The sequence below is a fragment of the Bipolaris oryzae genome (genome assembly GCF_000523455.1).
Source record: "Bipolaris oryzae ATCC 44560 unplaced genomic scaffold scaffold_87, whole genome shotgun sequence".
Lineage (NCBI taxonomy): Eukaryota > Fungi > Ascomycota > Dothideomycetes > Pleosporales > Pleosporaceae > Bipolaris > Bipolaris oryzae.
Genome location: NW_006911363.1, coordinates 60,902 through 85,474, shown reverse-complemented (window position 1 = coordinate 85,474; position 24,573 = coordinate 60,902). Strand labels below are relative to the sequence as shown.

Genomic DNA, 24,573 nt, shown 5'->3' with positions numbered 1-24,573 from the left:
ACGAGCATAAATTGTAGTTGGGTGCAAACATTTCGGCCGAATTCTGCATTGACACCGAACCGGGCCCCTCCATATCTGCCCGACTCATTAACCCTCACCGACTTAGTTTCTTACCAGGATGGAGAACATTTCACCACGGGCCAGGCAATTGGATTATATAGTGTTATCGCCCTGATGAGCGATTTAGACACCCGCCGTTTGCAAACATGGCAGTACACCTGGTTTTCGGACTACTCTGCTCGGTCAATCTGGCATGGGCAGTGACTCCAGGACAAATTCAAAATTATCTCAAAACTCAACTGTCCCCTAGCTCGGAAGTTGTACTCTCTAGTTCCCAGGCCTACACTACCGAGATCAAGCAAAGGTGGAACGCCTATGATGCGCCTTCCTTTGTTGTGGGTGTAAAACCTGCCACTGCCAATGATGTCGCGACTATCGTAAGTTTAAAACATGTCTTTTTACCAAGTATTGGGTTCTAAGGCTGGTGCAAAGGTCCATTATGCTTCAAGCAACAGTATTCCGTTCATGGGAACAGGTGGCGGCCATGGTTATACCATAACTACTAGCGCCCTGAAGAACGGAATCAACATAGACCTCGGTGGCTTCAAGGGAGTCTCAATTAATTCTGCAGCAAGCACAATGACTATTGGAGGCGCTGTCACTTTTGGAGAAGTTTTGAACCCCGTTTATCAAGCTGGAAAAGAGATACGTAAGTCATTCTTCTTTAACTTCTTCAACATGACACTTACTTTCATCCCTTTCAGAGACTGGATCTTGCTCATGTGTTGGAATGGTTGGCGCCACCATAGGTGGCGGCATTGGTGTCTATCAAGGTCTCCATGGTCTGGTCATAGACGCACTCCAGTCGGTGACCATTGTGACCGGAAAGGGGGACATTGTTAATGCATCACTTTCCGAGAATAGCGATCTGTTTTGGGGCATCAGAGGCGCCGGACAGAACTTTGGTCTCATAACCTCTGCTACTTACAAATTACATGACCAGACCAATCGTGGCCAGGCTTTAAACGGCGATTTTCTTTTCCCAGTCAGCGCCAATGCCACTATTTTCAACGTCCTAAAGTCGTTCACTCGGAATCAGCCGGATGCTTTAGCACTTACGAGCGCCATACAATACTCTCCTACTTTGAACAAGGTTAGTTCAAAAAGTCAAAGCTAACTACAGCCCACTAACAGGATTTATAGGTCGTCATAATGGTTAATGCCGTCTACGTAGGCGCAGAAAATGATGGGAAAAAGATCCTTCAGCCATTACTCTCCGTCAAAGCCCTCCAGTCCAATGTGACCATGATTCCATACAACCGTCTTATCCTGGAAAATCGATTTGGTGTCGATCCTCTCGGCTGTATCTCAGGCCTTCCACAAGCGTCATATGGCATGAATCTGTATCAGTATGATGTTGCGACCTACCAGAAGACACTTGCTGCGTATATTGACTTCTATGCCGCAACTAATCTGACAACATCATACATGGTCACAGAGATATTCCCTACTAGAGTCTCGCTCAGTACACCAGACAAGGCTACAGCGTATCCGTATCGAGCCACAATGGCGTATCTGTAAGTCCCAACAACAACCATGTGGACCCATAGTTACTGCCAACTGATACTTGTGCAGATTTATGAGCTTTAGTGGCTTCACAACTGATACCCAGACATCTGCTATCGCGAAGTTCGCGAAAGAGATACGTGGAAATTTTGCAAAGCTCAATGGCGCAAAGGGGCTCGAGGTCTATGTTAACTACGCACATGGCGATGAAGGTCGCAACGCTTGGTACACTGCAGCAAAACTTCCGCAACTTGAGCAACTCAAGCGAAAATGGGATCCGCAAAACCTTTTCAATTTCACGAACGGTTTTGCTTACTAGAATGACCAAGGCCCCCGTATACCGCGCCACCCGAACTCTTCATCTCTTCTTACCCATCTCCAAGAGCAGGGTCCTTGCCAGAGAAACATCAGCCGATCTAGCTCACAGAATACCTGTTTCCCTAACTTTCACAACTAATTCCTTCATAGGACCATGAGCCTTAGCAGCGATATAGATAAATCATCCTGCTACTAATATTATCTTTGATGTCCTCTATCCATTATTACTCTATATTACATCGTAGCATTGTGAGCACTCATAACGAGCGTCAATCAAAAACTCCGTCTAGCGTGGCCCCATGTAGCCTGTATGCGTATTCAACAATGTTATCAAATCTTCCCAGAATTTCAGCAGCTTCATGTAACCATCCTCGGAGTAATCATCAAGACCTGATCTGTCGTCCGCCATTTCGTTTATGTTAACGTGTTGAGAAGGAAACTATTCAACATTACATAGTAGTTCGACAAGCGCTGTCCACCCCCTTATATTGGTGTATGTCTAGATACGGTAGGCAAACGCTCGATCCTTAAATTTGCCGCCGGCCACTAGAATACCCTTACATTACAATACAGGCCAATGCAGCAATGAGCTGGCCAGCTGCCAAAGTGGTGCCTATAACGCCTATGCTTGTTGCTTCTCGCGTTTGAGTTGTGTATCTTCTGCTTAGTCTTTGTCCGATTCGTATAGAAAGAGCTTGCCGTTCTTTTTCAAGATCGTGGAGCCTTTGTGCCACAGTTTCTTGGGATGCGAGGCTAGAAAATGTCTCTGTACTGGAGGTTCTCGAAGTTTCACTCAATGGAGGTGCCAATGTATACATGTTGGTTGTCGTAGCTTTCTCTCCATCTCCTTTGTAACCTTTCTCCCGCACAAATTGTCGCTCGAGATTCTGCGCAGTCAGAAGGAGAGTTTGATCATCTTGATCGATGATTTTCTCCCATTTTTCCCGAATACTTCCAAACGCTATTTTTGTGCGCTCAATGTCTTCTTCAACCAGTCGGATGTCTCCAGCCATCTCGGATGTGGTTTCGCTAAGTTCGCGCAATGCCTCTCTTCGTCCAGTACTAACAATCTCATCCATTCGTCTATGAGCCTCATCTGCCATGATTTGTAATGACTGGTAGCGTTTGTTGAGATCTTCATATAGTACCTGCCCAGCTTCCGTCTCATATATCAGCCGGTTTTCATCTACTAACTGCCGCTGGAATCTCAGGGTAAGTCTTCGATTCTTTTGAGTGATATGATGAACGATCTTCACAGCATCAATCTCGACAGCTGATAGCCTGACTAGTTTACCACCGTGTTCGATAATATCATGGCGAATCTTTTCATAAAACTCTTCATGTCTCTTTTCGGCCTTGGCTAGGTCTCTCACGGAAACCATGTCCCACATCGTTGTTGCGAGGATCACTCCCTTGAATGCTTCCGTGCCACACATCTTCTTGAAAGTATCTAATGCTCGCAAGGCAGTGCCCGGAAGACGGTTGTTCGTGATACAATGGAGATAGATGATGCCGCTAAGTCTGATGTCTCTTTCATGGGCAGCTGTTAACCAATACGCTAATTCCTGCAGTACCTTGCCATCAGATTGTCGACTGTCATTGAACCCAGGTGTATCCAAGAGATGTACAGTACGTCCTCCAACTACTGTGGTATGGATCGACACACGACTGGTGCCTATTTCGCGTTAACTCATGTCGGGTGAAGGGGGTTCGGATTCTTGAATCTTACAAGAGAACAGCCCATCGCTCGAAAGGCGTTCTGGGGGTTTAGTACAATGCTCGATGAAACTAGACTTTCCAGCACCAGTCATCCCCATAACTGCTATGAAGATATCATCTGGGCTATTTAATTTTCGTAAGCATCTGTTCCATGATCACCATGGATGGCATACCTGATAGTCTGTGAGCCATGATCCAACATAATAGTGTTCATAGTAAAGTGTGGTTGAGTCGCAATCGAAAGTCCAACTTCATTGGGCTATCATCCAGTGATTGTCTCCAGCTACTATGTAACGTCGGGTAGCGTGGCTGAGGCCGCTTAGGCGAACTGCATATGTCTCTGGGGCAAGGCTGAAATCTCGCTTCCCATTTATCTTTCGGATTTCGCCAATCAGCAACGTACACGTCAGAACCGCCTGACAGGATGATTACACAAACAGTTCGGGCGCGAATTTTGTGGCTTGACCCTAATGTATGCACTGCGCAATATTACACTCGCTTGTTAGGCTACAGGAAACACCAAAAAGTGGCGTGGACGACATACCCTGGCCACTTTAGCGTCACTTGTGGGGACGTGTACCATCAGCGACCTGCGCAACCGGGCTCAGAGTTCTACCCTCTATCACGACAATTGTTCAGAAGTTTGGCCATGAGTAACTCTGGTGACCCCATCATCCGAAAGCGCAGTGAGGATGTGATAGATATCATGCAGTTATCGCAACAGCATTCCAGATCGCCGCAGAATGCCTCATCATCTGAGTACGTCAACAGTACATATGGGCCATTCTTATCGCGCTGACCGAGCATTTAGATCTATAGGAATCTTAGTTATGGGTCTCACTGGTGCTGGAAAAAGCACATTCATTTCCCAGCTCACCAATCAAGACGCTGAGATTGGGCATTCACTAGAATCATGTACGTTTGGATACAGTCTTCTGATCTCGTGATCTCACATTTGTAGGTACTACCGATATCATTCCTTATGAGTTCCGTAGAAGTGACGGACGGAAACTCTATCTTATCGACACACCAGGATTCGATGATACCAACACAGACTACGCAGGGGTGTTTAAGAAGATTGCATCTTTCCTCTGCACACTATGTGATCTCTATGGCAGTGGACTTACCATTGGCGGAATGATTTATGCTCACCGAATCACTGATGTGCGAATGTCAGGATCTTCAGTCAAGAGCTTACGAATTTTCGAAAAGATTTGTGGCGAGCATTGCTTCAAGCATGTCACCGTCGTTACAACCATGTGGGATTTGATCAAGACTCAGGAAGCAATCGACGCAGCAACGGTACGCGAAAACACGTTGAAAGAACGGGAAGAGTTTTTTGGCACATTGATAAGATCTGATGCTCGTATGGAGAGGCACTACGGCGAAGACAGCGCGCGACAAATCGTCGAAATGCTTGCTGACAGGCAAAGACATTTTTCTCTACAACTACAGCAAGAGATGAAACAAAGCAGAACGATGACTCTGGAGAAAACAACGGCAGGAAAGTACTTGGAAGGCGAGCTGGATAATATGCGGAGAAGATATGAGATGCAAAAGAAAGAATTAGAGGACAGTGTGGAGTCTTGTGATGACGATGATTTCAGGAGCGAAATTTCAGAAGAGATAAAGGACTGCACAGCCACGATGAATCGACTTAAAGCTGATCAAGGAAGTCTCTCCGTGACACTCGAAGATATGCAAAACGAGCAAAAAGCATGGTATACTAGAAAACATGACGATATGCTTCGGGATAAGATGTTGGAGGAACAGTCTATTCGCATGACCTATGAGCTTCAGCAAAAAGTTCTCAAATTGGAAAAGGAAAAGAGGCGACGACTGGAGAAGGAAATTGCACAAAATGAAAAGATGGAGGAGTTGGAGGAGCGTAACAAAAGACTTGAGGCAGCCCAGAAAGAACTTGAGGATCAACAAGCCTTGCGAGAAAGGGTGAAGAAAAAGAGAAGTCACCAGTTTGATTGGGTAGCAAGGATGCTCGCATTTCTCGCATCACCTGAAAAAGATCTGAGAGAGCCAGTACCTGTAGCGCGCCGTGCGGACTCAATGCCCTTGGAGGCGAAAATAACGAAAAAGTCACCGACAAAGCTGACAAGGGGACAAAGTCAATCCAGATATGGCCAAAACGGGAAAGGGACCACCAAATATACGACCCATGTTGATGAGCAAGACACAATGACGTATTACGTATCTCCAAATTCTCAAACACAATATTGTCAAGGATACGATCACGTTTACCAGCCGGGATACGATGCAGTTGGGATTGGGAATTCAAATCGTCCCAGTCATCCACAACACAAATATCTTCCAGTTTATACGCCAACAACCCCGGGCTATGCAACTGGTCAAGTTCAATCAATACCTGGGCAGGTCAGTATCGATCCTTATGGATTGAAACGCACTGTACCTCCACCTACAGGTTCTCTCCCGCGAAGATATGATGATGCCGTACACACATCCATACGGCAGCCACCACTTCAATCTGGCTCATATCATGACAACCAGTATGATGAACTGACCTCGCGCGGTCGCAATCAGGCGAGATAGACAAAAATTTGACGACTAGTCTCTTTTCAATCATTTAACATACTCAGTTTCAAGTGCCGATCCTATATATGATTTCAAGCTCATTATTAGAAGTGCCTTCCACTGTTCTTCATAGAACGCGGTGATATGTATACCACAAGGCCCGATACATCTTGCCTCTGCTCTTCGTTGCATTGCTCGAGCAGGCCTACATACATCAATGGAAGAACGCTTCGTGGAGTGGCATTATGTACATGATTGGCTATAAGCTGCGGGAAGGGTTTCCAATTTAGTCGGTTTGCAGCGCAGCGAGGTGCATGCACTGCCCCACTTGGGGCAATGCACATTACACGAACCGCATCATCTGCGGATGAGCTGGCGCCTGCCGGTCAGCTCCTTCAGAATGGCTGCCTGGTAGGAACACATATGGTGGAGTGGTCGTGAAGCTGGTTCGTCACCGTTCAGTTGTGCAAATAATTCCATCTCTACTTAGTGAGCCCATCCAATTACTAACACCGTGGCTCGCATACGCAAGCGGACAGCACAGCCCGGCTTTCAGAGGTGCACTGCTGGTCATGGCGCTTTGCTATGGCATGCATGCATCGTGTATGCACTTGCAGTCCCAGCCCGCATAGCCCTGGCCATGCATTGTTGCCTTCTCATCTTGCCTTGCAAGGCCGACTTGACTCTCGCACCTACTTCACAAGGCTAAATTTATACGGCAACTTCTCACTACCTTGAACCATTTTCTTCTATGGACACTCTTGATTGTATCGCGCAAACATGACAGCAGACAGAGGAGACAGGGTAGACAGCCCTCATCGTGAGGAACCGAATCTCCCGAATCTCAAGTGCGACCTTGCGCCCCTCATTCGACTGCATACTGACTGTGTCTTAAGGCCTGATGATATTATCATCGCTGTTATGGGTATCACTGGCTGCGGCAAAACAACGTTTGTCAATCTATTTGCAGAAACGCCGCTCGAGGTCGGTCATGGATTGGACTCATGTAAGAGACGTGGTCTTCATTTCAATCATCACTCTAAACGTCTCCAGGCACAGTATCAGTACAAGTGGCAACTTGCAAAGCCGAAGACGGTACAAAGATTTACCTTGTTGATACTCCAGGATTCGACGATACATATCGCTCCGATTCCGAGATTTTAAGAGAGGTCGCACTTTGGCTTAACAAAGCCCATGTGTCGAATGTAAAGCTCGCGGGTATCATATTCCTTCAGAGAATTTCAGACTTTCGGGTCGGCGGCAGCGGCATCAAGAACATCAAGATGTTCCAGAAACTATGCGGAGAAGAGACCCTCGGGAGCGTAGTCTTGGCTACGACGATGTGGGAACAAGCCGGCGAAAATGCTGGGAAAGAGAGGGAAAAGCAATTGAAAAGGGAGCCGCAGCTGTGGAAGAAGATGATAGATCATGGCAGTAAGGTTTATCGCCACGACAACGGAAAGGCCTCGGCGACCAAGATCATCAACTACTTAATCTCCAGAAAGCGACCAGTCACACTCGACATCCAACGCGAAATGGTTGACGAAGCAAAAGACCTCGTTGACACAGGCGCAGGAAGCGAGCTAGCTTCAACGGTGGAACTTTTGATTAAGAACTACGAAAAAAAATTGAAAGATCTTGAGAAAGAACTACGACAGGCGCGAGAACAGCATAACAAGGAGGATCGGGAAATTCTAGAACAAGCCAGAAAAGAATACCAAGACGGTCTCGCAAAGCAGCGACAAGAAATGGTCAACCTGAGAATCAGCTCAGAGCAATTGATTGAGGATGCGAGAAAACGCTTCGAGGAGCAGGAACAGAGGCAGAGGGAGAACATGAAACTTCTACAGGAAGCTCACACTAAGGACCTCGAGAAACAACGGATATTGGTGCAAAAACAGTTCAGGGAGAGATATTTGCGGGATATGTCGAATGCAGCATGTGTGATAATGTAGAAACGAGTGGAGAAATCAAGTGTAACCATTTTGTTGACTTTGTTGCTTCATGGAAAGTTGACAGTGACCCAGATCCTGCTCCTCGGTTGCTGTTTCTAGCCTTAGGTTAAGTGTGACGTTATTGGAGCATGATCGGAATGTGACAATACGGGGCCTAGTAGTGAGTGAGAATGACAAGTTGAATAGCACGACAATTATCGCTAAACTCGTATTCAATTGGTGCAGGCACGTTTGCAAGTAGCCTTGAGGAGCTTAATTATGTATGTTAATGGGCGTGATAGCAGGAATGCGAGTCGACGATTTCTTGGTAAGAGAAAACATCGTATCCCGAACTTCAACATTCCTATAATCGCACATGGCGCAATATCATCAGGTACATATGGGACAGAACGAGCGGACGAATTTAGGTGGAAACGGCTGATTTGCTTGGCAAGTGACGTCGCATACGCCTTTGGTACGTACGATCGCGCAAGACTACGTGGGGCAAAGCGGGGAGTTTGCCATTGAGACGGCCGAGGTAGATTGGGTATGGAATACCAAAGATGCCTATAAACTTTGTACAGCCCGAAAAACCTCTCGATCATTACAAACATCATGACAGACTCACCTAAGCGTGTCGGATTGATTGGTCTTTCAGCCAAAGGGTGTGTGTTAAGTATTGAAAGAAAGATCTGACGCATGAAACGGCTAACATAATATGTAGCTCCTGGGCATCTCGATCCCACCTTCCTTACTTCCAAAAAACCTCCAAATACAAGATCACAGCCCTTCAAAACAGTTCGCAATCCTCTGCTGAAGCAGCAGCCAAGGAGTACTCTTTGGATGGCGTCTCGACACATGATAGCCCGACTTCGATTGCTCAAGATCCGAATGTCGACATTGTAGCTGTCAGCGTCAATGTACCTCAGCACTACGATCTTATCCGACCAGCACTTGAAGCAGGCAAAGATGTATTTTCCGAATGGCCGCTCGCTCGAAACGCTACGGAAGCTGAAGAGCTAGTCCATTTGGCGAATGAGAAGGGAGTAAAGACCTTGGTCGGACTACAAGCGCGTCAAAGCCCGTCTATCATCAAGGCAAAGGAAGTTGTTGGCTCAGGAAAGCTGGGAAAGATCCTTGGAACTACAATGTTCGGTCATGTAAGTACATCCAATCCTCAAGCAGTGCTCATTCCTAATAATATACCAGGGCCTATTATTTGGAGGCGTAGTTCCAGAAAGCTTAGTTTATGCGCTGCCAATTGAAGCAGGAGCTAACATATTGACTATACCTTTTGGTCATGCTGTCGACGCACTGTGCTATGTCTTGGATAGTGAGCTACAGGGCATTGTCGCTACCCTGTCCAACAACTACCCCGAGATCGATCTTGTTGATGGAAATGGCAAGCCGGTTGAAAAGCGCAAAAAGACAGCACATGATTTTGTCAGCATTACGGCGTCGCTCATCAATGGCGGCGGCAATGTCGCCGTGACATATGCCCCAGGCGTATCCCGCTCTGGACATAACTTCTACTGGCAAATTGTCGGTTCGGAGGGTACTCTGGTCCTCGAAGGGGGCATCAACGGCCATATTCAGATGTTCCAGCCATCTGTTAAACTTGCAGTCGGTGAGGGGGAGCTAAAGGAAGTCGAAGTCGAAAAGGCAAGTGACTTTTCATTCGGCGTGGGGAAAGCCTGGGACGCGTGGGCCGGCACTAGGACGGAGAACGGATACAGTGTCACAACCTGGGAGGAAGCCCTCGTGAGGCATAAGATGATTGAAGCCATCTATCGCAGCGCTGACAAGGGTACGCGTGAGAACTATGTTTAAGGTTCACTGATGTCTCTGGTCAACGCTAGCGCAGGAATCAACGCACCTCGGCTGTGGCGCACAGCGAATGCCTCTCCTTCTTGGTCGGACCGGGACCTCCCATCAACACAAAATCATCGTGAAACAGTTCTTCTAGCTTCCTGGCTGCGGTCTTCTACTCTCTAGGGTATAACATACCTAAGTTCATTAGATCCACAATTGTTCTGGCCAATTCAGTGATCATTGCTGTTAGCATTCGCCAAGCTCTCTATTAGCCCGCTCACAAGCATTTTGTTACGTTATAGTTACCGACCCATCATCATTTTTCAAGTCAAGCGCCTCATGAGGTATGATGTCACACAACAAGTCATTTTGCACTTCAATGCAAAACATGAATGATCCGCTTCTTGTGATGGCAAAAATCACGTTGGCGCTATTACACATCTGAAAATCCACCTGGACCCATTCTTGACTATTACATGTAAACTACACGTTCTGGACCACTTTATAAACTCTTGATAATCTAATCAATCTCTCGGCATCCAAAAGCTTGTTCATCTTAGAGTTGCGTTAGAACCTGGGTTGTCGAGTCATTGGCACTCCATCAATCATCATAACAATCTTACTTGAGTAAGCGTACCAATACTCTTCCTCCTTTGCTCTCTTCGTAGTAAATTCTATGGTCTAGAGAAATACTGACAGATGCAGTTTTGAGTAGCTTCTGTTGTAATCATTGCCACTTTAACCAAGACCTACATCTTGTAGCCGCCCAGAATCTCCAACGACTCGGAGAAAGGAAGCTGCCATATTTGGAGTTATTCAAGAAGTCGCCACCTATATTACATCTATGATGCAATCCTCACCAACTCCCCCACGCTCTTCAGCTAGCATATCCTCCCACGACGTACGCGAGAAACCACCATCTCCAACCTCGTCACTTAACCCAACCAAAGAAGCCAACACAGACTCACCCCCGGACTACCTTACCTGGACCTCCCCCTCCGACCCCTCCAACCCCTTCAACTTCCCCTTGGGCAAAAAATGGCGCACAACCCTCCTCGCATGCAGCATGACCTTCCTTGTCCAAGTCTCGGGCACAATGCTCATATCAGCCGCACCGCAAATCAACTCGAGCTTCAGCATCAGCGACGAAGCATTCCCGCACTCGTACTGGCCGGTGCTAAGTTGGAACCTTGGAGGCGCAGCAGCGCCGTTGCTGGGTCTCCCTTTGATGGAGAATTTCGGCGTGAGATGGAGTTATCTGATCATCTACGCCGTTATGATTGTCTTTATCGTTCCGCAGGCTGTAGCACGGAATTTTGCTACGTTGATCGTTACGAGGATCATCACGGGGTCGTGTGCGGGTGTGCTGGCGAATATCACGTCGGGGATCGTAAGCGATATCTGGCGACCGGGGCGGGTGCATAGTTTCTGTACTTCGTTGTATATATTTGCGCTACTGGCCGGGTTGAATATGGGGCCTGTGTTTGGGAGTCTGGTGGTAAGATATACGACTTGGCGATGGTAAGGTGATGGTTACGACACTGTGCTGGTGGACACTGATGAGTTCGATAGGATCTTCCTGAGCCAAATCATTTTTTACGCCTCCTTGATACCAGTGCTGTTCTTGCTACTGCCAGAAGTCCGGCCAGATGTCATTCTAACGCGACGTGCCCGTCACATACGTGCCAGCACGGGAAAGCAAGTCTATACTGCAGCTGAAAGGCAACAGACAAGTTTCCGCGACATTCTTAAGGAGACACTTGTCCGACCCTCGCGTATGCTCTGTACGGAAGGCGTAGTGCTTTCGTTCGGCTTGTGGAGCGCATTCTGCATAGGAACCGCCTTCATGTTCACACAGTCTATAGTTCAAGTCTTCTCTGAACTCTATGGTTGGACCTTCTTTGGAACAGGACTAGTCCAGAGCGCTGTAGTCATTGGAGAGCTAATAGGGCTTTTCGCATCACTGGTGCAAGACCGACTCTATTTCGCATCTGCCAAACGAAACATGGAAAACCCCGGTAAACCGATGCCGGAAGCTCGTCTCTATTTGAGTGTTCCCGCGTCCTTGGTCGGCTTGAGCGGAGGTCTCTTCTATTTTGCCTGGACATCTTATTCCTCCATACCGTGGATTATCCCTGGCATATCACTTGCTTTTGTGGGCTTTGGCATGTTTTGCAGTACGGCCGCAGTGACGTCGTACGTCGTTGATGCCTATGCAAAGTACGCAGCCAGTGCAATTGCCGGCATTGCTTTTCTCGAGAACACGATGGCGGCGTTCTTACCACTTACAACTCAGGATTTGTATCGTGCACTCGGTTTCCAGTGGGCTAGCAGTTTACTAAGCTTTGTGGCGCTGGCACTGAGTTGCATTCCGTTGGTTTTGCTGAGATATGGGAGGAGTATACGTGCGAGGAGCCCGTTCATGAACCAGGCGGGTTATGAGAATTAGATGCAATGATAGCTTTGTAAATTTTGCACATATACTATCGAGTAATTTCACATCCTTTGAAACAATGATCAGCTTAGATGTCACCGCTAATTCTACGTTTATATCAAATCGAAATAGTAAGCTCTAACAGACACACACGAATGAAAAAGTCTTCAAGATAACGATTACACTTTGATTCCATGTAAAAGCCTGAAGAAAAATATGCAGCTATCTCTGCATAAGGACCCCACGAACACGCTATGGAATGCACATGTACTTGTACTTTGCCTCCGCTTCTACTCCTTCCCAACCCCAGATCCTTTCCTCCACACAAAGAACACACAGCCCCAGGTGATCTCACCCGCTCAAACATCAATCTATAATAGATGCGAATGCATGTGTATGTTTGTGATGATGATAGAAAATAAAAACAGATGAAAGAAAAGGGGTTTCTACACAGCAGCATAACCACCTCTGCTACCACTACCCTGCACCGTATCCAGTACCTTTCTCGCGAAATCCTTCGCAACATAGGGGATGTCGCGGATCGCATCACCGTGGGGTAGCGCGTCCCAGCCACGAGCACCGTAGCGGTTGTAGTTCAGCCAGGAGCCAAAGATGAGGTATGCGGCGATTGCGAGGAAAATGCTATTTTTCAATATGTGGTTAGTTCCTTGAATTTGAGATGGGTAAACAAGAAGAAAAGACGAGGGTACACGTACATGATGAAGAACCAGCCAAAGAAGCCCCAGTGGGAATCGCTGTCGGGCTCAGGCGCATCTGCACAGGCGTATTTGGTCCGCCACTCCAAGCGTAGTGTGCGGACCTTCTTATCCTTGGTATCAGGCTCCACTTCATATCCACAGAAGCGAAGACTGGCGTCGCTGTCTTCGCATTTACCTTTATTTTCCTCCCTTGCCTTGAGTTTGCCTTCTTTCTTGTCATCCTTCTTGTCATCCTTTTTGTCGTCGTCCTTCTTATCATCCTTCTTATCGCCGTCCTTTTCGTCCTTGTCGCCGTCCTCGTGTGGGCTGTTGTCCACCTCATTACCCTCGGATCCGGACCTCTCCTTGTCACACACAAACTCGATAATAGCCCGTTGATCCATGCCTTCCTTCTTGTCATCAAATGGGAATCGGCCGCCGTGTAGAGTCGCTCGGACACCCTCTCGCGCATCAGAGTTGCTCTTGGAATGGCCTAGGTTCTCAAACTTGGCGTCGATTGTTTTGCCGTTCTGCATTGGGTAGGTACCTGCGATATCGATGGGCGTGATGCTTGTACTGTTCTCCTTGCTAAGATCAACCATTTCTCTAATGGCGCATACCCTTGCGCCGTGGTGGCACTCGGTATCGAGTGAGCCGCCCTTGTGCCATTTGAGGACATTGCAGATGTCAAGAGTGAAGTTGTACTTGAACTTGAGCTCCTTTTCCAGGTCGGACTCTTCCCAGTGTACCGTATGGGGGCCACCTAGCTCTTTGAAGTTGAAGTGTGCGCCATCAGCGAGGATGTCATTGCACTCGAAGGCCCATGCTGTTTGGGGGAGGAGCGAGGTGGCAGCGAGGAGGGAGAGTAGTGAGGCGCGGGACCGTGAGGGTGCCATGACGGCTGTGATGATGTGATGCAGGCGTGATACCGGATGGAGAGACAGGCGACGGCGCGATCTTTCGATGCCCAATACGACGGTAGTACGGGGTTACGAGGTCAGGGAGGCAGGCAGCGAGCTGTCAACCTGTCTGCAGAGGCCTTATCGATAGGTCGATCAGCGGATAAGCCGGGTCAGAGGCTTAAAAAAAGCGTGGTTCGAGAAGGCTAGTAGCGATACAGGGGGATTTGCGCGAGACGGTAGGGTCGCGTTGTCGCGTGGGCCATGTGAGGAAAGTTGGCGCGGATGACGATGTTCAACGGCCGTTGCTTAGTCAGACGATCGGAGTTCTCGTCTCCTCTGCGCCGATCGACTGCAACATCAACATCAGACCGTCACCTTCTCAGCCACAGGTTAGCGACACCGACAACAACAAGGACAGCAATGGCGTCTGGTCAAAGCACATATGCGCCGAATGTTTTGGGCGGGGAACGTGCAGTAACGTTGCATCCTTATCGGATCGCCTCATGGCAGATGATAGCTTGCACGTGACGGGCAAGCAATTGGCACGAGACTTTGACCTTCACCATCAGGGATAGTGTCCTCTCGGCACGGTATTGGCAGATCAAACCCAAGTATCACTGTCCAGCCTATAAAGGCAATAGCCACATCGATTTTCAAGTATTGGTGGCTGCTAGCGCCCCTGTCTGGAGCCTGCGCGGAGTATTTCCCTTGGAATACGAGCGCATGGTGCTAAAAATAGCCCATCATGTCGAGAAAAGGCTAGGGTACAGATGGTACATTTTTCATGACTTGCAAGACTACCCAGTATACACCCGGCTCGACTGGCTCAACCGCGAAGCAAGCACCTACATTCTGAAACACGTAGCAACGTAGTAATGGATATGTGCGGAAATTTTCTTAATATTGACATACGAGAAAAGAGTGACTAGTCTTCCTATACGACCGTTGCATCAGGCTCTATCCATGTTAGATGTAGCTTGTACACTAAAAACACCAGGCTAGTGGCCTGATTGAGCAGGGCACACGGCATGAAAACAAGATATTGAACAAGGACTGGAAAAATGACCAAACGCCAGCAATGCAAAGTCTAAACCCAAATAAGAAATTGATGATATCCCGCGCATCATGCTAAGCCAAAGGATCGTGGTGACGTGGAAGTAAGAAACTCAAAGAAAAAGTGGACAAAAAACACCGGGAATGCAGGAAATACAGGCCAGGACGGAAATGGTGCTATCGAGAGATATTGCTGGCTGGAAAGATGCAAGAAAGGACGCAAGAACAGGGGGAGGGAAGTATATCCCGAGTTGTGGTGAATACAAAGTGCCGAATGCATACAAAGAACGAAATTCCAAGAAATTCCAAGAAATTGAACGGACAAATGCTATTGATGGAGTGGAAGGAGGAATTGCGCCGTGAACCGCTCATGTCTGCCGAATCATGAGAAATGGGAAAAAAGAAAAGAAAATCCCAAATGCAACCTGAGCAATGCGACGAGGAAAGAAAACTCGTGTGAAGCGCTTCATTTTCCTTGGCCTCCTTGCTGCTGACCTCCCCGGGGTTGGGCAGGCATTGGGTACGGGAAAGGAGCATAGGGGAGTTGATAGCCCTGGCCAGATCCAGAGTTGCTGCCAGCAGTGGAGGTACCAGAAGGAGAAGAGGCGGAAGAAGACATTGTGATTGTATTGTTGTTGCTAGTTGTTTCGATGGGCTGAGAATGAGATCTTTGCAGACGGTCAGACGGTCTGGAAGAGCTTTGTTGGCCGAGAGATTGCGAAGAAGTTAGAGGCCCTGTTGATTGGTGACGAACAAGTAGGGAGCGGCTTAGTCGAGGAGTAGACTCGGGTGAAGGTGTGTGTGGATTGGTGATAACAATCACTGGCGTGGAGACAGTTGGTTCAGCGGTAGATTGAGGGGTTTCCGTAAAGTCTTGAGGAGTAGAAGAGCCTTGGAAAGGGCTGGTTTCAGATGGATCTTTGATATCGGTAGGCTTTCTGGAGTTTGATGCGCTTGGAGTCTCGGAGGGGCTATCACTCATATAATGGAAAGTTGTAGATGGTTGATGACTGCCCTACTCGAGAAGGTGGTTCTGCTGTTTTTTTGGTGTTGTTTGGAAGATGGTAAGAGTAAGAGTGTGGTGATGGCTGAATGTGATTGTTGTGTTGGGTGATGATATCTTGAGTTGACAGTGGTCTAGTCCTTATATCCTCAACGACGACGACACGAGCCCCCAATCTCGATCGCATTGAAGTCCGGTTTCAAGATCACTAAGAATCGGTAACAGAGAGAGTGAAGCCTGAATAGAGAAGATGTCCTAAGCCGGCCGAATATCACATCACTCAAGCAAGTTGTCCACTGCACGTCTTGTGAGGTCCAAGCGTCCGTTTGTCCGAATAGTAACGTTCAATACTATTGGACTATGTAACAGCCAATTTTGGTCTTGGGTCGTGAGCCGGGACCCGTAGTACTGGAAGAGGTAACACTGGTAGCGGAGCCGGTGGATGGGGTAGGAGCGTGTGCGGATGCCTTTTTTAGAAGTGTGGCGTCGGGACCACTCTCTTCTCCAAGTATTCGGAATGCACGGTCGGCAGAGTGCAGCGGGATGCTGTAGGGCTGCTGGTGTGTCAGATGCTTATTTCGAGCCGCACGCACGAGACTTGGTGTATGCCGTCAGAGCTGCAGGCCAAGTGACAGAGTATACCGGTTCAAGTCTGGCTGTGGGTGGATGGTGATGGTGATGGCTATGGGATATAGGATATGGATAATGGGCAACCGCTTCGACGGCTGAAGTGTTTGATCATCGCTTCACGGCCCAACACGAAACCAATACATATACATGGCGAGGTTCCATTCTGGCGTCTTCTCGCATTCGGCGGTTCTTGACGGAAGTCTGCTTTGTCGTCCTTGTGATAAGCATGCCAAATAGCCAGAGGCAGCGGGTCGCTGGTTCAAGACTAGCAGGTGCGCAGAGAAAAGGCGACTAAAAGGTTATTGTGCGACTCTGTCATGGCAGGTGTGGCGCGCGTGCCGTGTAGTGAACGCTACCTCTTGTCGGTATGGCCGATCCAGGTATCTGGATAAGCCAGAGTATTTTTTGGGCGCAATTGACAGTCGATTGGTCCGCCGAGGGCGGTTCCATTATGATTTCGTACCGGCCGGAAGCTCGAGTCAAACGCACGGGCGAATAAGACAGTTAGGTGGTTAAAGGGTCGCTAATATTAGCTGTCTTAACACGAGGTGTAGGTAGTTGCCGGGCCAGGGGGGGTTACTCAGCTCGCGTCAAAATTCCGCCGTCCAGCCAGCTGCACGCCGTCATGCGGGACTTTTCCTCCCGATCTGTCTGCCATGAAGTCATCTCTGCCGCCTGCAAGCACATGTGCACAACTTGTGAGATGCACCAGACACCTGGTGATGATGCTGCAGTCGGGTGTTTTGTCAGCAGTCGTGTTGCACTCGCTTGCGGATTAGTAGGGTACTACGCAGTACGTGGTAGTGAGGAGCCCAGAGACCAGGGATAACCGACCGCCAACCACCTTTTCTTCTAGAAGTTTGCCCGAACCGGAGCCTGGCGGCGCAATCTGATGTCAAGGGAGTCATACCTCATCGCCTTTGCAGTCCGCACATGGGGTTGCAATAAGCCTCCAAGTCTGCCTGTGACTATGCATCTGGCGGTCAAGAGTCTCGGTCTTCAAGAGGCATACCCATACCCATACCCATACCACAAGCTACGTATGCTTGGGAGTTTACTAGGCGCGGCGGGCCTTAGCTACGCAGTGGAAACAGCGCATGGCACGATGCCCATTGTGAGAAACCCATGATTTCTCCATGGTAATGGTTTGATTCAGATGATGAACGACTCGGCCCAAAGCATCTAGGCTCGGCTCGGTGGGTACCTTGCCGAGACGCACATGGGTCCAACGGGTCCGGGCATCCACAACAGCCCTTAATTAGCCTTGCATGGCCATAAAAAGGGGTAATTAATGCACTTTGCCGGCCAAAAACATGCTGACACAACCTTGTCAAGCAATCAGGTGCAGCGCGTCATTCCCATTCCTAACACGCTTTGGCTTACTAAAGACGTCCAACCGATTATCTCATCACTTCGTGCCTTAGCAAAAGCCACAACAGGAGCGCGATAGTGAGTCTTTGCAAATACATTGCAAAGATATTGCAAATACTTACATTAGCATTATCGGAAAGGCGCTTGTCGCATACTCGAGACATTGGGAGGTCGGGGCGCCAGCAGTACATACATACATAAAGATAATGAAGGAGATGTAGACTAGCGATCCTCTACTACTACTACTATTACTACCATCACTTGTCTCTGAGTAGCTCAGACGCTCGAATAGATATATACAACAATCTTATCTGATTGCATACACATCATCTACAAACATGGCCGCTACCCATCGTGCTGCCCTCCTTAGCAGCCCCGGCAAGCCTCTAGAAATAACAGATGCAGACACCCTACACGCTGGTCTAGGCGAAGTCCTAATCCGAAACCATGCCGTTGCCCTTCAGCCTCTCGATGCCAAGATACTGATTGCAGGATACGGCCCCGCCGCTCACCTCGCATACCCCGCGGTTCTTGGTACTAGCGGCGCGGGCATCATTGAAGCGGTAGGCGAGCAAGTCCAAGGGCTGGCCGTAGGTGATAGGGTAGTCTTTGACACCAAAGCGTATGTTGATACCAACAACAACCAAAGGACGGGTGCCTGGCAGCAGCTGGTCGCATGCGATGCCAAAACTGTAGCAAAGGTATGTGTGCTGTTCAAGGCTAAAGTTCGCAACATCGGGATACTTGGCTGATATGTAAGCAGATTGGCGACGTTGCTTTCGAGCAAGCTGTATTGGTTGATTTCCCATTGCAAACAGCGGCTGCTGCCTTGCACGTCTTCCTTGGCATGGGAAAGCCCGGTAGTGGAGCAAAAGACGGAAAGGTACTGATTTGGGGTGCTGGAGGCGCGGTTGGTTCGTATGCAGTCCAATTTGCCAAACAAGTAGGTCACCTACTACCCCACGCCTTAGACGTCAGACTGACTAGTACAAGGCCGGGTATACAGTAGTCGTCACAGCGTCGCCACGGGATGTTGAGCGCCAGATGAAACTAGGGGCCAGCGAGGTGGTCAACTACAAAGACACTGATGCAGTCGCCAAGCTACGCAGTCTAGGGCAGTACAAGTACCTCTTCACTGCAAGCGGTGATGCAGCCTCCCAAAGCGCACTGGCATCGCTTTTGGAGTCTACAGGAGGAAGTTTCGCCAGTGTTCTACCCAGCGCCGTTGAGTTGCCTTCGAAAGTGAGCCTCATATACGCGGCCTTCTCGCAAGCTGCGCAAAAGGAGGAATACTCGGAATGGCGCGACTGGTGGTACCAACAGTACCTTCCCAAAGTGCTTTCAGGAGGTCTGGTGGAGCCTGTGAGATTTACCAAGGTTCAAGGTGGACTGTCAGCGCTGCAGCAGGCGAGCCAGGATGTGTTTGACAGTAAGGCCAAAGGGAAGCTCGTCATCGACCCCCAAGAGTAGCAAATGGTGAAATAACTTTACCCTCATCATCACGTGTGCCTAGACGTCAGTGGCATACTCTACTTGTGCAGGCCCTACATGAAGCCGGTGTGCAAGGCGTCAGCATGGTCCAAGCGGGTAGCATGACGACCATGATGACGACGGGGATTAAAAAGCAATGTGCCTTTTGTGCAACCTCTCGTCCGTTGGCAGTCCGGTGAGAACACTCTCATCGGAGATGGTGGTATTTGTAGCGGTGAAAGAAGAGTGTTGACAGTACAATCGTGTGGCAGGTACTCTATGTTCCTGCACACGTGTGTACTTGCATGCGTAAAAGGTGCATAGCTACATAGCTAGCATCGTCATCGCGTTGCGCGTAAACGCCAAATCGCGTGCGTACTGCCTTTACGCCAATGACATCACCCATGCCATTCCCCTTTGATCACAAAGACTGACGTTTACTAAAAGTTTGCCATACACCCTTGCCTTGAGGTTGCTTTGAGGTAGCTTTGAGATAGCTTGGAAATAGCTTTGTCTATTCCCGCCACCCCCAGTATATCCATCTAGAGTTTCATGCAAGATCTGAAATCTGAGATCTAAGATCGTGCGCCGCAAAGCGGGTCCCGCTAGGGGAGACGGCTGGGCGACGGGGTCAGGGACAAGATGGGATTCCGTCTTGCCCATGCATCAGTGGATGGGTACCTGAAACTTCTCCATATGCGCCATGTGCGTGCTAGTCGCTCAGTCGCACGACATTGGCTGCAGTACGCCTATGGGGCTTGTGTCCCTGGGTTGTCGGAACGATCATCTGGGGGTCATGATGTCTTCATAAAATGCAAGGGGCTAGTCCCATCGCATCGTGTACCTGACTCTAGACTCCACGGACGGTGCGGTGAACATGTACATCTGAGATCTCATTGTTTGATGTGCAGCAGTCCGATCGTTGACGTAGGAGTATCCAGGCCATGTTGCAGATCGTGCGATGGTGACGATGGCGACGTTGCGAGAATGAAGCCACGGTGAATATCAGTCTTTTGGACAGGTATAAGAAGACCCGAATTCGTCGTCTTTCCTTTCACCATCAACTCATCAACTCATCCATCTTCACAGAAAGTATCCAACCAACACTACCTTTCAAACACCACCAACAACCATCAATATGTCTGCCAACCCCGGAAACGTCATTGGAGGCCACAAGGCCAACATCAACAACCCCAGTTGGTTTCCCTTCACTTCTCTTTCACGCTCTTGCTGACTTGTGCTAGACACTTCTGAGGAAGCCAAGCAGCACTCCAAGGAGGTCCTCCAGGATCTCGAGAATGGCGGTGAAATCACCTCCAAGTCCACCAGCGACCAGGACAAGAACCCCAACAACGTCGCTGGTGGCCTCAAGGCTACTTTGAAAAACCCCAACGTCTCAGACGAAGCTAAGCAGAGCGCCGAGGAGAGGCTCGGACAGTTGTAAGCCGTTCGTGGCTATGCAATATAAGGGCTTGATGCCTGTGGGTGGATCGATGAGGAGGGAAGGCATTGAGCCAAGCCGGTAAATATGAGTGTTTTAGCACCATCAATGACAATAATGCTCTACACATCGCGTCTTCAACCTTGACTATGCCTGTGATTCGGCCTTGAGCGCTGTTAGCGGCAGCCACTGGCGACATTATGATTCGCACTTACCCACAGGCCATCCTGTCAACTGTTTTACAGCATTCCTGCGTTTACAGTCGTCGATGCCTTAGTTCTTCTGCTTCAGAAGCCCCATGATGACTTCCACCACCCTTCTAAACCCTTCCATTTCTTCTTCCACTGTCCCGCCCATGCCTGCACTCGCAAAGCTCGATGAATTCCCCACGTATACGGGCTTTCCTGTCTTACGCGCAAGGACTTTGGATAATCGTGTTGTGAAATCTAGCGTCGCACCGTGGGTGAAGAGGGGCGTGCTCAGCGTCTCGGCAGGTGTGACTTTCTGTGTGTGATGATTTAGCATTTGCGTGTAGCAAGCATATTAGGACGTGTAAGGAGAGGAATTGAAGACGTACATTTGGCATGGCGTATACAAGGGAGCCCATGGCAGCAGAAGACGCCGATTCGGCTGTCGAAGTGGTGAGGAAGACGACGAGATTGGGGCCATTGTTTGTGAATTGCAGGTGGATATTTGTGGCAGGTGCTTTGGGTAGAGGAAAAGACACTTGTATGGGCGCATGCGACGCGCCAGTTTGGGAGGTTGAGGTAGCCATGGCGCGTCGTAGAAAGTGAGGTTGCAGAGACGTGCTGGGGCTTTGTATGTGGTGGGTGGGAAAGTGGCAGGTGGGGTAGTACCACTGTTAACTAGTACGTACTTGGTGGCGTCACATACCCTCCAGCAAGAGATTCCCCCGACCGAACCGGCGACTTCTCAGATATCCTCCGCGCGACGAATTTCCTCCGTTGGTAATGAGATCATAGAAAATACCGATATCCCGGATCTCTCCGTCTCAATTGTCAAAACGTGCAATTTGCAAGTGTGGAGATTCGAGTGCACGTGGGGTTACATATCATTAACATAGAGACAAAACCTCTGCACCAAATATACTCACCTATATAGCATTTTGGACGGTAGATAGACTACAACAAAGACGATGGAAGAAGAGGGTTTGCACGACACCTACGATCCCACATCTGATCCCGAAGAACAGAAACTCATCATCTCAGTCCTGGACTCATTCCGGTACATATCATTCGCATCCCAGCGTGTCAATCTTTGACTTAACTTGCACAGTTCCACTAACACATGCAATCCAGCTCGTACCGCCGCCACGCGCACTACAATGCTACTCACACACGGCGCCAAGCCTTTTACTCCCTCCCCTCCGCCCACTGGACCCTACTCTCGCAGCCCCCCTTCTCTCTCCTTGCTACCCTCTCCGCTGTAGATGATCTAATCGACCAGAACGCCAACCTAGCTGAAGCTATCTTTGCTGCGGGGTTCAAGTCTTTCCTGGCACCCACTTTAGACAGCGAATGGGTTGCTTCCATTGTGCCCGAAAAGTATGCGCGCGATGAGTTCAAAGTGTTCGATATCGTGCTAGACGCGCTTATAGCAGATGGCCGGGGAAGCAAAGCGGGCCAAAATGACCTGGAGAAGGCACGGAGTTGCGTAAATCAATTCTACCGCGAATGGAGTGAGCAAGGGCTAGAGGAAAGGAAAGCGTGCTTTGACCCCGTTCTGTCAGCTCTGCAGGAGGAATTTACTGCACGCGTCAAAAACGTGGAGCCAGCGTCTGAACATGATCGCGGCGACTTCAGAGTCCTAGTCCCAGGCGTTGGACTCGGACGTCTCGTCTTCGACATTTGCCGCGCAGGATTCAGCGTCGAAGGCAACGAAATCTCATACCACATGCTCATGGCCAGCGCGCTTGTGCTCAACGAAACAAAGTATGCTCATCAGTTTTCCATTGCGCCCTGGGCACTTAGCAGCTCCAACCACGTCTCGCGGGCGGATCAGCTGCGCACGGTTGAGATTCCCGATGTGCATCCGGCAACAGTACTTGGGGAAGAGCCGGCGTCGCGAGTACCGGCTTCGGACCGCATGAGCATGTCCATGGGCGACTTTTGCGTCGTGTATGGTCGATCGGACTATTCGGGTATATTTGATGCAGTTACGACTGTCTTTTTTATCGATACTGCCCCGAATCTTATCCGGTATATTGAGGCTGTGGCTAACTGCCTGAAGCCAGGCGGTATATGGGTGAATCTCGGTCCTTTGCTGTGGCATCCGCCACCACCTCGCAGAGATCACGGCGAAGAGGATGAAGGAGAAGCGAGTAGGATAGAGGGCGATGCGGGAATAGGTGACCCGGGGTCGTTTGAACTCACGAATGATGAAGTGATTGCGCTGGTGCAGCACTTTGGCTTTAGTATAGAGAAACAGGAGACGGATACGATTCAAACAGGGTATATTACAAACACGCAGAGTATGCTGCAGAGTACCTATCGTCCTTCATTCTGGATAGCACGCAAAAAAAGATGAGGAATAGAAAAAGGCAAATCGTCGCTGTGTTGTTACGAGAAATAAACAAGAAGAAGATACGAAGTAAGAAGGACGTTGTACTACAAGAAATCCTCCTCCTCCGCAACAGCCCAACAAGCGGCACACTCCTTGTACAACTTTGCACAAAATTCTCTGACCGTCATGTCGTGCCCGAAGTCAGTTGCAACTGCATGTCCCCTTGCACAATACCACGTCCAGCCCTCGGCCTGCCTCTCGAGATAATTCTCGCCAGGCGACCACGTATCCAGCGAAAAGGTAATGCGACTCAGCTGGGGACCCCGGGGCACCGTATCCGACAAGTCTGTGCCGAGCAGCTTGAGCGACTGCGAGGCATGGTACCAGATCCACAGCGGGTTCCAGAGGGGGTCTCCGAGGGCTTTTGCGTCGAGCGTGAAGGACTGGATGGATGACATGTGTTTGAGCTGTTGGCGCATGCGGCGGCCGAGCGACCAGGACGACGACGTCATGGAGCGCGGGTCTGTGACGCCGAGCATGGCGGATGTGGTGATGAGGCTGAGGGAGCAGTGGCGGATCTTGGAGAGGGTGGCGGGCGAGATGTTCCAGACGTTTGTGGGTTCTTGCGTTGAGATGGCAGTGGTGGGGGGAGGAGGGGATGGAGACGAGGGCAGAGGGGTGACAGGGAGAGACTTGTAGGTTTCTGGGGAGACGGAAAAGTGGAAGGTGCAGCGCTTACATAGCATGTCCATGTATTCTGCGTGGACTTGCTTGTTCGCGAGGAAGATGCATTTGTTGTTGCGTAGGCGGGGGCGTGGTGCTGTTGATGAGATGCAGCGGCTCAGGTTCATCCACGATACTACGGAAGGTGCGTGGAAGGATGGACGTGGTGGCGCGGGGTATACGGGGTCATCGAGAAAGTATTCGTAGACCATGTCCCGTAACTCTCGGGGTAACTCTAGAAAGGGAAACGGCTTTTGTTCTCGTTGTTGCGTCTGGCGGCGGCGGATGGTGATTACGAAGACGACCAGGGGTAAGAGTATGGCCGTCAGTGTGACGAACCAGGTTTCCATTGTAGGCCTTGCAGCAGACACTGTAGATGCTGCCACTGTCCATGCAGACCAGGGTGAAGCCAAAGTTGCTAATGTCATC

General features: G+C 49.4%; 12 protein-coding genes across 12 annotated transcripts; 7 read left to right on the top strand and 5 right to left on the bottom strand.

Moving 5' to 3' along the window:
- Positions 1 to 206: 206 nt before the first annotated feature.
- Positions 207 to 1,885, top strand: COCMIDRAFT_98329 (uncharacterized protein; the record flags this gene model as incomplete). The annotated part of the gene is made up of 5 exons (XM_007690916.1): positions 207 to 437; positions 493 to 709; positions 765 to 1,153; positions 1,204 to 1,577; positions 1,636 to 1,885. 5 exons carry the CDS (start codon positions 207 to 209, stop codon positions 1,883 to 1,885), a joined length of 1,461 nt encoding a protein of 486 aa, XP_007689106.1.
- A 556-nt stretch (positions 1,886 to 2,441) lies between these two features.
- Positions 2,442 to 3,701, bottom strand: COCMIDRAFT_98324 (uncharacterized protein; the record flags this gene model as incomplete). Its single annotated transcript, XM_007690915.1, has 2 exons — positions 2,442 to 3,559; positions 3,614 to 3,701. 2 exons carry the CDS (start codon positions 3,699 to 3,701, stop codon positions 2,442 to 2,444), a joined length of 1,206 nt encoding a protein of 401 aa, XP_007689105.1.
- Positions 3,702 to 4,252: 551 nt separating this feature from the next.
- COCMIDRAFT_37765 (uncharacterized protein) lies at positions 4,253 to 8,105 on the top strand (the record flags this gene model as incomplete). The annotated part of the gene is made up of 5 exons (XM_007690891.1): positions 4,253 to 4,362; positions 4,415 to 4,518; positions 4,565 to 6,125; positions 7,047 to 7,156; positions 7,204 to 8,105. The coding sequence occupies 5 exons, from the start codon at positions 4,253 to 4,255 to the stop codon at positions 8,103 to 8,105; spliced, it is 2,787 nt and encodes a 928-aa protein (XP_007689081.1).
- A 594-nt stretch (positions 8,106 to 8,699) lies between these two features.
- COCMIDRAFT_6282 (uncharacterized protein) lies at positions 8,700 to 9,914 on the top strand (the record flags this gene model as incomplete). Its single annotated transcript, XM_007690876.1, has 3 exons — positions 8,700 to 8,749; positions 8,809 to 9,244; positions 9,294 to 9,914. The coding sequence occupies 3 exons, from the start codon at positions 8,700 to 8,702 to the stop codon at positions 9,912 to 9,914; spliced, it is 1,107 nt and encodes a 368-aa protein (XP_007689066.1).
- An 826-nt stretch (positions 9,915 to 10,740) lies between these two features.
- On the top strand, positions 10,741 to 12,345 carry COCMIDRAFT_98369 (uncharacterized protein; the record flags this gene model as incomplete). The annotated part of the gene is made up of 2 exons (XM_007690914.1): positions 10,741 to 11,417; positions 11,469 to 12,345. 2 exons carry the CDS (start codon positions 10,741 to 10,743, stop codon positions 12,343 to 12,345), a joined length of 1,554 nt encoding a protein of 517 aa, XP_007689104.1.
- A 431-nt stretch (positions 12,346 to 12,776) lies between these two features.
- Positions 12,777 to 13,924, bottom strand: COCMIDRAFT_37762 (uncharacterized protein; the record flags this gene model as incomplete). Its single annotated transcript, XM_007690890.1, has 2 exons — positions 12,777 to 12,972; positions 13,047 to 13,924. The coding sequence occupies 2 exons, from the start codon at positions 13,922 to 13,924 to the stop codon at positions 12,777 to 12,779; spliced, it is 1,074 nt and encodes a 357-aa protein (XP_007689080.1).
- Positions 13,925 to 15,449: 1,525 nt separating this feature from the next.
- COCMIDRAFT_37761 (uncharacterized protein) lies at positions 15,450 to 15,965 on the bottom strand (the record flags this gene model as incomplete). The annotated part of the gene is made up of 1 exon (XM_007690889.1): positions 15,450 to 15,965. One exon carries the CDS (start codon positions 15,963 to 15,965, stop codon positions 15,450 to 15,452), a length of 516 nt encoding a protein of 171 aa, XP_007689079.1.
- Positions 15,966 to 18,325: 2,360 nt separating this feature from the next.
- On the top strand, positions 18,326 to 19,457 carry COCMIDRAFT_37760 (uncharacterized protein; the record flags this gene model as incomplete). The annotated part of the gene is made up of 3 exons (XM_007690888.1): positions 18,326 to 18,688; positions 18,751 to 18,930; positions 18,981 to 19,457. The coding sequence occupies 3 exons, from the start codon at positions 18,326 to 18,328 to the stop codon at positions 19,455 to 19,457; spliced, it is 1,020 nt and encodes a 339-aa protein (XP_007689078.1).
- A 1,138-nt stretch (positions 19,458 to 20,595) lies between these two features.
- COCMIDRAFT_98293 (uncharacterized protein) lies at positions 20,596 to 20,901 on the top strand (the record flags this gene model as incomplete). Its single annotated transcript, XM_007690913.1, has 2 exons — positions 20,596 to 20,653; positions 20,702 to 20,901. The coding sequence occupies 2 exons, from the start codon at positions 20,596 to 20,598 to the stop codon at positions 20,899 to 20,901; spliced, it is 258 nt and encodes an 85-aa protein (XP_007689103.1).
- A 270-nt stretch (positions 20,902 to 21,171) lies between these two features.
- COCMIDRAFT_37758 (uncharacterized protein) lies at positions 21,172 to 21,673 on the bottom strand (the record flags this gene model as incomplete). Its single annotated transcript, XM_007690887.1, has 2 exons — positions 21,172 to 21,402; positions 21,476 to 21,673. The coding sequence occupies 2 exons, from the start codon at positions 21,671 to 21,673 to the stop codon at positions 21,172 to 21,174; spliced, it is 429 nt and encodes a 142-aa protein (XP_007689077.1).
- Positions 21,674 to 22,054: 381 nt separating this feature from the next.
- COCMIDRAFT_98263 (uncharacterized protein) lies at positions 22,055 to 23,445 on the top strand (the record flags this gene model as incomplete). The annotated part of the gene is made up of 3 exons (XM_007690912.1): positions 22,055 to 22,143; positions 22,218 to 22,478; positions 22,533 to 23,445. 3 exons carry the CDS (start codon positions 22,055 to 22,057, stop codon positions 23,443 to 23,445), a joined length of 1,263 nt encoding a protein of 420 aa, XP_007689102.1.
- Positions 23,446 to 23,525: 80 nt separating this feature from the next.
- COCMIDRAFT_98364 (uncharacterized protein) lies at positions 23,526 to 24,494 on the bottom strand (the record flags this gene model as incomplete). Its single annotated transcript, XM_007690911.1, has 1 exon — positions 23,526 to 24,494. The coding sequence occupies one exon, from the start codon at positions 24,492 to 24,494 to the stop codon at positions 23,526 to 23,528; it is 969 nt and encodes a 322-aa protein (XP_007689101.1).
- Between the last annotated feature and the right edge of the window lie 79 nt (positions 24,495 to 24,573).